We start from the raw sequence: 13,363 nt of genomic DNA on the forward strand, positions 1-13,363 counted from the left end.
TAGGAGCATTTTCAGCTCTCATGCACTTTACTTGGCCATAGTTGATCCATTAGGTGGAGCTCATCTTTTCCTTTCAGCAAGGCTGCGACACTATGGCTTCAAGGCTCAACTGAAACAAGACCTATCTCCTGGCTCCATGTGATGAAGTTTTCATATTCTCGTGCCTTAGCATTTTTTGGCATTGCACAAAGCAACTACCTCATAAAAATTTAAGAGTGAAACACATTGAAATCAGTATCTGGATATCACACAGTGCTATATTGATGATGTAGTTGTACTATTCTGTGTCTTATTGGTAAATTTGCAGCTTAAGTTTAGCAGTAGGACATATCAATAAAAAACAACTGGATATACCCTCTCGGTGTATTTTATCCTTTTGGGAAGCCATGTACTTTTATTTCTTTGAGATATATCAGTGTGGCCTGTTAATTTATGGCTTGTTTTTGACTCTCTTATCAGATATCCTAGGGAAACATTACACTTCAAGAAATGCCAGCAAAAATATGAATCAGAATTCTTATAAATGTTTAATGCTCCTTGACCTAGTAATACTGCTTTCGAGAATTTATACTAAGGACTTAAACAGACGTGCCAAAGATTTATACACAAGGGTATTTATAGTGGTATGATAACACTGAGAAATTGGAAATAACGTAAATGTACAACTATAGGGAAATGGTTAAAATATTATATACTCATGTTGAAACATGCAACCATTACAAGTCATTTTTTTTTAAGAAAACTTAATGACAGAAAAAATGCACAATAGAATGTTAAGTGAAGAAAATGGATGAAGAATAACAGTGACTCTGGGTGGTACACTTATGGGTACCTTTATGTATTTTCAGAAATTTCTCAAGTGAAAAAAATTGCTTTTGTAATCAGAAAAGAATAATGAAAATTATGTATACATCAATATATATCTCTAACAGAAATCCCAGCAAAGCTGGGGCAATTTTAATACCTAGCACTGAATAAATGTTTGTGGGGTAGGTAAGACAGATGGATACAGATGAATGAATTAATGAATGAATGATTGATTGATAGTTCACACCTGTAGGCACCATCATGGAGTTTATATGACTGCAGAAATAACAAATGTAGGTTTTTTTAATTAAAAGGAGAAGGTTCCAGATCAGTCAGCAGTTTGAAGGATGACATTGAGGGTACTGAAGGAAGGAGTCACAAAATAAGTGAGTAGCTGACAGCAGCGAGTTGTGGTCTGGCCTTAGGTCTGTTGCAGCTCTTGTTGCCCAGCTATCAACACCATGTTTCCTCTTGTTCTGTCTGTGTCTTTGAAGTATCACTCATGCCTGCTGCTTTCACTGGTCTCTATTCAGTTTGGCCAGTGACTACATGAGAATGAAATCAAAGCCATGAGTTCATTTCCCATTTAAACCAGTGAACAGTTCTCCATATAGTGAAAAGATAACCCAAAGCTAACTCTAGCTAGCCAAGAGATGGGTTTATTGGTCATGTGGACAAGCAGGAGAGTGTAGGTAGATTAGGGAAACCTGCCTCTAACACTTGTGAGACCACTCAAAATGCCCATAGACAGAGTGCTGTGTATTCTTACATTCTTGAGATTAATCTTCAAACTGAGATTTGCTATGCATAACGTTAGCTACCCGAAGAATCAGTATAAAACTTAGCTATATCACAGTTTTTGTAACAAATTCACAATAAGCTGTTCCTGGAAATTATAAATGGGACCAATTGACCTACATTTTGTCCTACAAGGTCTTAATATCTTTCAGCTATTTTGATCAGATTACTGAACAGGATCTGGCTTTTTTTGCAGGTTCATCTGGAGACAACATTGGATATGTGAATGAAATTAAATGTTTCTTCTCCAGTGCATTCCCTTATCTGTGAGGGAGCCTGCGTCAAGGGAAGCTATTAGGCTTTTGCATAGCATTCTGTATCTCTGCTCTTTTAAGCATAGTGTTTTTAATTGCAGTTACTCGTAAACCCAAGTATATGATAATAGAGCCTTATATGTATCCGCTCTACCTTGATCCTGCTAAGGTATTAGATTTATGTTTGTGTTTTTCAACCTGAGTCATCTCTCATCACTCATGTTCAAAAACCTTATTTAGGGGTTGAGGAATTCACAGTTCAGAGACTAATTGTCCTTGCCATGGAGGTCACAACATCTGCAGATATGATGGACTCCCATAAATTGGTCAGCTGGAAGTTTTATTCTTCAGGATTTTTATTTTATTGCGGAATATTGGGGAACAGTGTGTTTCTCCAGAGCCTAAGTCGTCCTTCAATCTAGTTGTGGAGGGCGCAGCTCAGCTCCAAGTCCAGTCACCGTTTTCAATCATTAGTTGCAGGGGGCGCAGCCCACCATCCCATGCGGGAATTGAACCGGCAACCTTGTTGTTAAGAGCTTGCACTCTAACCAACTGAGCCATCCAGCCACCCCTCCAGAAGCTCAGCAGCAGCTCGTTGTCTTCAATCCAGTTGTGGAGGGCACAGCCCACCATCCCATGTGGGAATTGAACTGGCAACCTTGTTGTTGAGGACTTGCGCTCCAACCAACTGAGCCATCTCGCCGCCCCTCCGGGGTCTCAACGGCAGATCATTGTCTTTAATATAGTTGTGGAGGGTGCAGCTCACTGGCCCATGTGGCAATTGAACTGGCAACCCTGTTGTTCCAGAGATCGTGCTCTAACCACGGAGCCATCCAGCCGTCCCTATTCTTCAGGATTTTTAAGGAAGAGAAAGAACATTTTCTGAGCACTAACAATGTGCTGTAGTTTACTAGACATGTTTCACATACATTATCAGAGTTAATCCTCAGTATAACCTTATAAGGTAGGCATTATTACCCCAATTTTACAAATGAGGAAACTTTGAGAATTTAAATGACTGAATCATAATTTGAACTCTGGTCTGTTGGACTTCAAAGCCTGTGATTTTTCCACTGCACATACTGACTCCCAGGTATAGCAGTGTTTCTTAGACTGAACCTAATAACACTACAATCACCTAGCTTCCCTCAGCTCCTGCCTTTCTCCTGTAACTAAATTTGCATTCTACTTTGTTTGCGTTACCTTAGCAAGATCAGTCCTTTTCATCAAGGCCAGGAAATTAAGCTTTGAACCACCAATAATGAGGGCATTTATTTTAACCTGCTTTCAAATTTTTTTTTCCAAAAAGCCAGTTACTGTTTGTGTTTTAGCTAGTTCCCAGTAACACATAACCCAATCCAAGAGTGTTCCTTATTGCTGGTGTAACTGCTACTTGCTGGGTGTTCAGCACTTCAAAACATATTAGCTTCCATCATCCACTCAAGAGACAAAAAGTTCTTCAGTTGTATGAACATAAAGCCTACTGTGGCGAAGGCAAGCAACGGTCCTCCTCTGGGCCAGAGTGGTAAGTAGGGCAACTGCAAAAAGATCAACCCAAAGCAGGGTTGATGTGTATTAGAATAGATTCGTGAGAAACGGGCCATTTGTGTTGAAGGTAGAGGGAGAAGGGTATTTTCAAGAGTACAGAAATTGAAAGGGAGGATCATTAACCTCTGAACAACTGAGGGAAGTCAAGCTGGGAGTAATCTAAGACTGAAGCATAATTAAAACCCAAATGCAAAACATGATGGTGTGCCATCCTTCTGAGAGGAAGACGACCAGATTCCATCCAGGTTCTGAACATTACAGTTTGAGATTTGAATGAAAATGTTCACAGGCCTCTTGGAATTAGCCTTTACACATTGGACTCAAATGCATCCTCAGGCCATCATTTTAGAGATATGGAGGGGTTCACCTTCCAAGGTTGTTTTGACACCAAATCCCAGACAAATTAATCCATACTGTTGAGGTTTCTTCTGGGTCTCTTGTCCATTCAGCAGCTTTCTAGGGAGATAATCTAGTTTAGGGCCTTAAGAGACAAGCTTTCTAGGAATCTACTGTGGAGACCAGGGGGTTGAGGAAAGGATTACAGGGAAACTCAGGAAGGCTGAGGGTGGTTCCTGGGTTTCTTCCCCACTCTGTTCTTGACTTTCTGCTGCGAGGATTTCCAGAGGGATCCTGAGCATAATTGCCAGTTGCCAACAGCGATTTTCTATAAACAAGAAAGCAGGAAGAGGCACATGCTCCTCAGCTGCTCTCCTGAGCCATTTTGGAGATATCCTTTTAGGCAACTGAGTTTATTAGGAAAATGAAAGTTTGGCAGTAAATGGAAGAAGGTCAACCTCAGGACCAAAGTGGGTCCAATGTGGAGAGCTTGGCAGTGCTTTTCTTGATACCTACCCCTTTTCCCTCTTCCTTCCCTCCCCGTGTCTCAGAATTTGTGGTTCAGCATTGTCATCAGCAAGTAGCTACAAATGAAGTCAGAAGCCAACTGAGGGAAGGGGACCACTAAGTTAGAAATGTAGGGATTGGGAAGGGTAACAGAAATAATCACATGATAGGCCATTTCCCAAAGAAACACTGCTTTGAATACCATGAAGTTTGGGAAAATGCAACCTTTACAACCTAATACAAGTTCCTACATTTTATGCAAACTTATTACTTAAAATGTCTGACTTACATGGGGGCAGGCGGGACTCCTCACTTTACCAAAGCAGTCACTCTAGTAAACAGTTACAAAGAATAGAACCTCATTTCTCTAGTGCTGTACTGTCCAATATGGTAGCCACTAGCCACATGTGGCTATTAAACATTTGAAATGTGGCTAGTTTGAATTGAGATGTTCTGTAATAGTAAAATACACACCAGACTTCAAAGACAACATGAAAAATATAGTGTAATAATTTTTATATTGATTACATTGAAATAATGTTTTGAATATATTGGGTTAAATGAAACATTAACATTAATTTCCCGTTTTTTTTTTCCTTTTAAAAATGTGGCTACTGGAACATTTTAAATTGTATATGTGGCTTTCATTATATTTCTATTGGACAGTGCTGCTCTAGTGTATTCAAAAACAGGGTGTAACCTTTAAGCGTCTTTACAGTAGTATATTTCTTGTTTCAAGTATACTTATACAGGAGAAACAGACTCATTGCAAGAGAAGGACAAGGAGGAATGGAGATTGGCAAATTGGGAAAATGATTACTACAGAAGAAAGTCAGCACCCTGCCTCAGTTACCTCTCAATCTTGGATGAGGGAGTGTGGGAGGTGGTCACTTGCCTGAATCAAGTGCTCTCATTCCCCTAGTTCCTTCTGATCTAGTTGGGACCCAGAGAGGGGAGGGAGAAGGCACTTTAAAATTTCTTTGCCCTTACCATCTCAGTCATCAAGCTGTGGGTGGGAGATAGTGGCGATGTGACAGGAAGTTCCCATTGACTCCTCTAGGCCACCATCCCTGGCAAAGAGGAGGAGGAGGAATGAGGAGAGCCCTTTCTTCACTTCCAAGGTCATCTGGTAGAGCTGCTGCCGCACCTCCTTCTGCCAATAGGCATAGATGAGTGGGTTGAGCAGGGAGTTGCCCACACCGAGAAGCCATAGGTACCGTTCTAGCACTAGGTAGAGGTGGCACTTCTGACAGGCCACCTGCACAATGCCAGTGATAAGGAATGGGGTCCAGGACAGAGTGAAGCTCCCAATGAGAATAGCCACAGTGCAGACAGCCTTAAAATCACTGGGAGTCCGTGGGGGCCGGTAAGCTCCAGCCATGGCTCCTGTGTGTTCCATCTTTCGGATCTGCTGGCTGTGCATGGAAGCAATCTTGAGCATGTCACAGTAGAAGAAAACAAAGAGGAGCAGAGCTGGGAAGAAGCCAACGCAGGAGAGCGTCAGCACGAAGTGTGGATGAAACACAGCGAAGAAGCTGCAGGGCCCCTGGTAGGTGGTCTGCTGGAATATGGGGACTCCAAGAGGGAGGAAGCCAATGAGATAAGACACCAACCATAGTCCGGCAATGCAGGCCCCAGCCACAAGCCCATTCATGATCTGGAAGTAGCGGAGGGGCTGCTTGATGGCAAGGTATCTGTCAAAGGCAATCAGCATGACTGTGAGGACAGAGGCAGCTGCAGAGGAAGTCACAAATGCCATCCTAAGAGTACACAGCGTCTTCTGTGTGGGCCGAGCCGGGCTGGAGAGCTGGTCTGTGACTAGGCCGGAAATGGCCACGCCGAGCAAGGTGTCAGCCACAGCCAGATTCAAGGTGAAACAGAGACTGACACCATCATTCTTGTGGATTAACAACAGCACAGCCATAGCCACGACTACATTAGCAGCAATAATGAGGGAGGCCAGGATGGCAAGTATCACTCCAAATGGGAAAGATGATTCCATGTCTTGAAGTGGCAGGATTTCCACTTACCAGGCCATACTGGCTCTCCAGCTCAAATTCTCAGTGGCTGGGGGAGAAGGAGCCATGGATTCAGAGCTGCAGCACAGTTCTGGCCATCACTGGCAGTCTAGGCTGGCAGCTTGGCATCTTTGGGATCCTGCTGGTTATTAAGAATCACTCACCCTCTTTTTCAGTCCTCGGTCTCTTGCCTCTGAGCTCTCTGAAAGCAGCAATCCCAGTGCAGACCTCCCCCTGAGCCCTGAGTTAGTCCCTCCCCCTCCAACAGCCAAGTTACTAGACAACTTCCAAGTACCTGGTGCACACTGTCTCGCCAGGTGCTCTCCTTTTCACTGATGCTTCACGGACTTGGAGGAACTGGAGCATTCAGCAGGTCTCCTGTCTGGCAGAAGATATAATTGACTCTAATCACACTTTTTCTTCCTCCATAGCTTGATATTAAATTTCCACTTCTTCCTTAGCCCAAGCACTAGCTTAACTAATCTCAATTTAATCAAGCATTTGCTTAATAACTAATTATCAGTTGCTATTATGACTACTTTTAAGCAAGATGATCATAATCAGTTGAAGTGGGAAGTGAGGGAAGGCAAACTATTTCAGGGCCCGGCATACTTTCAGGCGTTACCACACATTTAAGCTGTTTCTTATCTTTTGCTTCCTAACACCTCAGATTCTAATTCTCTTAAATAGGGCATGCTGTTCCCCTGTTTCTTATCCCTTGGAACTCAATTAGTTGAGGATTCAGAAGGGCAGGAAAAACAAAGCCAATAATTGTTAATAGCCTTCATTCTGTTTAGAGCCCATCCCTGTCTAAAGCTGTGCTTGTAGGGTATACTCATTGAGACCCTTTTTTGCACCACGTTGGTCCATGTTTCTGGTCATGAGTAGTGCCTGCCAGCCTTGCCTTTCTTGAACCTGTAGACCGGACAGAAAAGGAGGTGTGCTGCATCCTTGAAAGTGTCTGCTGTAATGTTTGTTGTAGAATTTAACATTTCCCAGGGATAGGGTTAGGCCAAAGGGTGGCAGTGTTGCTGAGGCAGATGAGATGAGCTCAGGGAGGGTGGCTGTGTAAGTCACTCCGATTGTAGGTTTGCTCAGGTACATTAGAACTAACCTTTTGCTTGCTACTCTCATCTTGGATACCAAGAAGAGAAGGGTGGGGAGAAGAGCGTTAGAAGCTTATTTACTCATTTCAGCTGAGAGCACAAATGGGAAAGGTTAGTGTTTTAAGTAAGGGAGTGGAGCAAGGTGCAAAGCTGGAGGCAAATATATTCCAGGATGTTTTGACAGTCTGAGAGGGCCTTTGGCAGATGCCTCTCCTACAAATGATCAGAAAGGCTATGGTGTGGGGACTTGGTATTCCAATTGCCAGTCTGAGAACAGTTCTTATTCTTTGGCACGTCTATTAGGAGGCTGATTTCAGTTGCTTAGAACCTGGCCTAATTTGATACTTGGATCTAAGGTATGCTTTTGTTTCCCCAGTCCTAGACTCCACGCATGAAGTCAAGATGGCCCTTTTCAAGTCTGTGCTAAAGTGAGAGTACATCAGAATCCCCTAGAGCAGGGGTGTCAAAACTGCGGCCCGTGGGCCAACTGCAGTCGCAATACATTGTTAATTGGCCCGCAGCAAATTCCAAAAATATATTTAGTTTACTTAAATAAACCAGGTGAGGCAATACGTACTTCGCTTCGAGTGGGTGGCCCGGCTGTTTGTGTATTTTACTGCACATGGCACTTGGTGAAAACCGTTGAAAAAAGTTTGGACACCCCTGCCCTAGAGGGTTTGTTAACACCCAGATTCTTGGGCCTCACCCCAGTAATTTTGAATTCATAAGGTGTGGGGGCAGAGCCCCAGAAAGTAGTTTCCAGGCTCTCGGCCTCACATAGACAGGTGCTGGCTCAGGTAGTAAATGGCCAACTGTGATTGCATGGCCATCAGCTGTGGCTAGTTGGCCGTCAGCTGTAACCAGTGAGCCATTGACCACAATATAACTGCTGTGGCTACGCTAAGGGAGAGGGAAGAGAGAGAAAGAATGGGGGCTAGCAAGAAGATGGCGGCTGGGCTGGCAAGCGTGGATGGCGGTTTGCGGACAGTGTGGATCCAGCCTCCATTGAGAGTATAGTGCCGCCAGAGAGAATATAGTGGTATGACTCCCCTACCTATGGCTCCGTGGGTGTTCCTTTTTGGCCTCACCATATCCTGCGTTCTGGTATGGGGAGTGGGAGCAGAGACCCCACAGGCCGCCCCGCACGACAAATGGCGCAGCGAGCAGGGTCTCCCGCATGACAAATGGCGCAGCGAGCAGGGTATGGTGCCAGCCAAAGCTCTCCAAAGAGTGGTGGAGCAGTTTGTGTGTGTGAACACTCAGTCTGAGGAAGACCAGGAGGAGCAGCTGCCGGAGAGCTGGACCGCCATGGAGGGGTGGGAAGATGTGGACGGTTCTCCCACCAGCACAGGAAAAGCCATGCAGCTGCTGGAGAGATGGAGCCCCGTGGAGAGGTGGAAAGATGTGGACGGTTCCCCAACCAGCACAGGCCGGAGAAAGCAAAGGTCGTTGCGGCCCTGTGGGCCGGGGAAGTTCCTGCTCAGGCAGCCCGGATGCAGGACTTATAGTCCCAGGAGGTAACGCTTGCTGAGTCCTCCGTGGGAGATAGGGTGAGGTCAAGGTCATCCCTCACCCCCAGGACAGCCCTGGTGAATGACTATGGACTATGGGGAATTGCCTTCCATCCCTAATTTAATGGACCGCTTGACTGTTTGTTTGGGAACTGTTGTTAGTGGAACTGGGGGATATTTGCTTTTGTCTCTTGACTGGCCGCCATTGAGAATATGTAAGCACCTTGGTTGTGAGTCGCTGTTGTTCCAGCAGGGTACCCTGGGAGGCAGAGAGAGAGTGGCAGTGCCCTGAGAGCCCTGGCTGAGTCCAGGAAGTCTGGCTGAGCCCTAAAGATATCCTGGCTGTGCCCAGGAAGTCGGGCTGTTCCCAGAGAGAGTGGCAGTGCCCTGAGAAATCCTAGCTGTGCCCGGGGAAACTAGTGGTACCCTAGGAAGTCCAGGAAGTCTGGCCGTGCCCAGAAGTACTGGTGGTGCCCTGAGAAACCCTGGCTGTGTCCGGGAAGACAGGTGGTACCCTAAGAAGTCCAGGAAGTCTGGCCGTGCCCAGAAGCACTGGTGGTGCCCTGAGAAACCCTGGCTGTGCCCAGAGAGCCTGGCTGTGCCCAGAGAGCCTGGCTGTGTCCAGGATATTGCATTCACCCCCAGGCTCCTCGCACAGGGCCCCTCGCAGAAGACGCTTGTTGCGTAGATTATGAGGCGAGAGCCTGTAGGGGTGGAGTGTGGGGGCAGAGCCCCAGAAAGTAGTTTCCAGGCTCTTGGCCTCACATAGACAGGTGCTGGCTCAGGTAGTAAATGGCCAACTGTGATTGCATGGCCATCAGCTGTGGCTAGTTGGCCGTCAGCTGTAACCAGTGAGCCATTGACCACTAATATAACTGCTGTGGCTACGCTAAGGGAGAGGGAAGAGAGAGAAAGAATGGGGGCTAGCAAGAAGATGGTGGCTGGGCTGGCAAGTGTGGATGGCGGTTTGCAGACAGTGTGAATCCAGCCTCCATTGAGAGTATAGTGCCGCCAGAGAGAATATAGCGGTATGACTCCCCTACCTATGGCTCCATGGGTGTTCCTTTTTGGCCTCACCATATCCTGCGTTCTTGTATGGGGAGTGGGAGCAGAGACCCCACAGGCCGCCCCGCACGACAAATGGCGCAGCGAACAGGGTCTCTCGCACGACATTAGGTCTGCAGTGGGCTAGAGAATCTGCATTTCCAACAAGTTCCCTGGTGATGCTGATGCTGCTGGTTTGGGGACCACACTTTGAAAACCACTGCTCTAGTGAAATGATTCTTCACCTTAGCTTTGCATCAATTGGGGATTCCAAAAATACTTACATTTGGGTCACACACCAAGAGATTCTGCTGTCATTAGTATGGGCTGTGATCTATGCATCTGGAGTTTAAAAAGTTCCTCAGATGATTCAAATATTCAGCAAGGGGTGAGAACCACTGTCCAATGGGAAAAGAGACTGAAGTCAGGACACCTGTGTGCTGGCCTGACAATATGTCTGTGATTTTGCTTGGACAAATGACTTCACCTCTCTGACTTAGCTTTGGCTTCCTCATGTGTAACATAGGGACTATAATACCTACCTCACAGGGTTGGAGGGATGATAAAATGAGGTATGGATGTGAAAGGGCTTCATGAACTGTAAAATGTTACACAGGTATTTTTATTGTGTGTCTTCTAGTCTGTGTGTCGGATCAGGAGCATTAATATGAGAGCTTGGTAGAAATACAGAATGTCAGGCCCTGCCCAAGACCTACTGAAGAAGAGCTTGCATTTGAACAAGATTTTCAGGTGATCTGTATGTATGTACATTGAAGTTCTCCTTTTCTCTCTCTCTCTCTCTCTCTCTCTCTCTCTCTCTCTCTCTCTCTCTCTCTGGTGCCTGGTTGTATTAGGTTTTTGTTTGTGTTTTTGGTTTTTTCCCTGTTTGAACGAACTACTACAAACTTAGTAGCTTAAATAACACAAATTTATTATCTTACAGTTCTCGAGGTCAGAAGTCTGAACCAGGTCTTACAGGGCTCAAATCAGGGTGTTGGCAGGGCTGCATTCCTTCGAGAGGCTCTAGGGGAGGACAACTTCCTTGCCTTTATCAGCTTTTAGGGGCTACCCACATTATTTGGCCCATGGCACATCACTGTGACCTCTCCTTCCATAATCATATCTCTTTCTCTGACTCTGACCCTCCTGCCTCTCTCTTTAAGGACCCATGTGATTACATCAAGTCTACCTAGATAATCCACGATATCTTCTCCATTGCAACATCCTTAACCTAATCACATCTGCAAAGTCCTTTTTGCCATGTAAAGTAAAATAATCACAGGTTCTGGAGATTAAGACACGCACATCTTTGGGGGAGGATTATGCTGCCCACCACATCAGTATTCTTTCCTGCCCAGGTCTCTTCCTCCATCCTCCGACAGGTGCTCTTCTCACTCTGTTCTTCCTTTATGCATGCCCTAGACTCTTTCTTTCTTTCTTTCTTTCTTTCTTTCTTTCTTTCTTTCTTTCTTTCTTTCTTTCTTTCTTTCTTTCTTTCTTTCTTTCTCTCTTTCTCTCTCTCTCTCTCTCTCTCTCTCTCTCTCTCTCTCTCTCTCCTTCCTTCCTTCCTTCCTTCCTTCCTTCCTTCCTTCCTTCCTTCCTTCCTTTCCCTTTTTCACTTTCCTCTTTCTGTTTTGTCCTCTCATGAACTCACGAGCTGATTTAAACTAATCTAGGCACCCTTGGAAAATAGTGAGCTCCCTGTCATTGGAAGTACAAGATATGACAATTATGTTCACGAACTTGCCATCATGCACGTACATTGTCAGCAATGTACAAACAGCTTGGTAAGGTTTCATAACCTTGGTATATCAGTGTCTCACAGCTGTGTTCGTGTTGACATGTGGAGGTGTCTTGCTGAGTGGCGTTCATTGTTGCATGTTTTTGTGTGCCATCGCAAGAATGTCTGAGCTTGAATTAGAGCAACGAACAAACATTAAATTTCTTGTTAAACTTGGCAAGAGTGGAAGTGAAATCAGGGACATGTGGGTCAAAGTTTATGGGGATAATGCCATGAAGAAAATAGCAGTGTACAATTGGAGTAAACGTTTTTCTGAGGGGAGAGAACACGTCACTGATGAAGAGAGGTCAGGGTGGCCAGTAACGAGCAGAACTGACGAAAACATTGCAAAAATTCACTGAATTGTGCGTCCAAATCGTCAGCTGACTGTGAGAAGCATAGCAGACCAAGTAAACACTGATAGAGAAACAGTTAGGAAAATCTTAACTGAAAATCTTGGCATGAGAAAGGTGTGTGCAAAAATGGTCCTGAAGGAGGTTTTACATCAGGACAATGCATAATTTCACATTGCACTGTCTGTGAGGGAATTTTTAGCCAGTAAATAAATAACTGTATTGGAACACCCTCCCTACTCATGTAATCTGGCCCCCAATGACTTCTTTCTTTCCCCAAAGATAAAGGAAATATTGAAAGGAAGGCATTTTGATCAGGACATCAAGGGTAATATGACGACAGCTCTGATGACCATTCCAGAAAAAGAATTCCAAAATTGCTTTGAAGGGTGGACTAGGCACTGGCATCAGTGCATAGCTTCCCAAGGGGAGTACTTCGAAGGTAAGTGATATTCAGCAATGAGGTATGTGGCACTTTTTCTAGGACGAGTTCGCGAACTTAATTGTCAGACCTCATATGCAAGCAGAGGCCAAATGCCCAACTGTCAGGAGGGCCTCAGAAGGAATTCCTACAGTGGTGTAAAACTTATTCCCGATTTGTCTTTCAGTCCCTACATAATCTGTTTTTGACGGGCACCCATAGTCTTTTTCCCTCCTCAGCTCCCTCCCTTCTTGCTTAGCTACCTCCACCTCTGTGTCCAACTTTGGTCTTTTCTACCCCCTTTCCCACACCACCACATGGTCTCAGCTGTGCACCCTAAGGGTGTACCTATGCCAGGAGGTCAAGGCCACAGAGAACATGGTTCCTTTCTGGGAGGGTGGTTGCTAGTCCTTACATTCCTGCCCCACTGGAGTGGGCTGAGGGCTCTCAGAGTCTCTGTAGTGAAGTATCCACAAGGCAAGAAGGAAAGGAAAGGACAAGAGGGCTTATTCTCTGGTTAAACTATCCCATAATGAACACATTAAAGGCTGGACATACTGGGCTGTCACCAAGGATGCAAAAGGGCACTTCATCCACCCTGAGGGCATGCGACCTGGGACCAGAAGTTTCAGCTGGAATGGGAGTGGAGGTACTAGGCTTCAACACAGCTCAATTTTGGAACTAGGCCCTTGGCAGAGGACCTTTAGAAAGATGTCCAAGACAAGTTGTGTCTGATTTCTTGCGGTGCCTAGACCAGCCACCTGCCTGTGATGGTTTAGCTGCATCTTGCTCAAGGACAGAGGCGGCAGTGATATTTCCTATCTGCTCCTGAATGACTAGACTGGTACATCCATTACCATAAAATATTATGCAGCCATGT

The 13,363-nt window shown here is 45.3% G+C and overlaps 1 protein-coding gene across 1 annotated transcript; it reads right to left on the minus strand.

Moving 5' to 3' along the window:
• Nucleotides 1-5,244: 5,244 nt before the first annotated feature.
• On the minus strand, nucleotides 5,245-6,252 carry GPR119 (G protein-coupled receptor 119). The gene has a single exon (XM_019716996.3). It carries the CDS (start codon nucleotides 6,250-6,252, stop codon nucleotides 5,245-5,247), a length of 1,008 nt encoding a protein of 335 aa, XP_019572555.2.
• Nucleotides 6,253-13,363: the final 7,111 nt, after the last annotated feature.

Source organism: Rhinolophus sinicus, chromosome 18, assembly GCF_057876585.1.
Source record: "Rhinolophus sinicus isolate RSI-liver-muscle chromosome 18, RSI-T2T, whole genome shotgun sequence".
Taxonomy (NCBI): domain Eukaryota; kingdom Metazoa; phylum Chordata; class Mammalia; order Chiroptera; family Rhinolophidae; genus Rhinolophus; species Rhinolophus sinicus.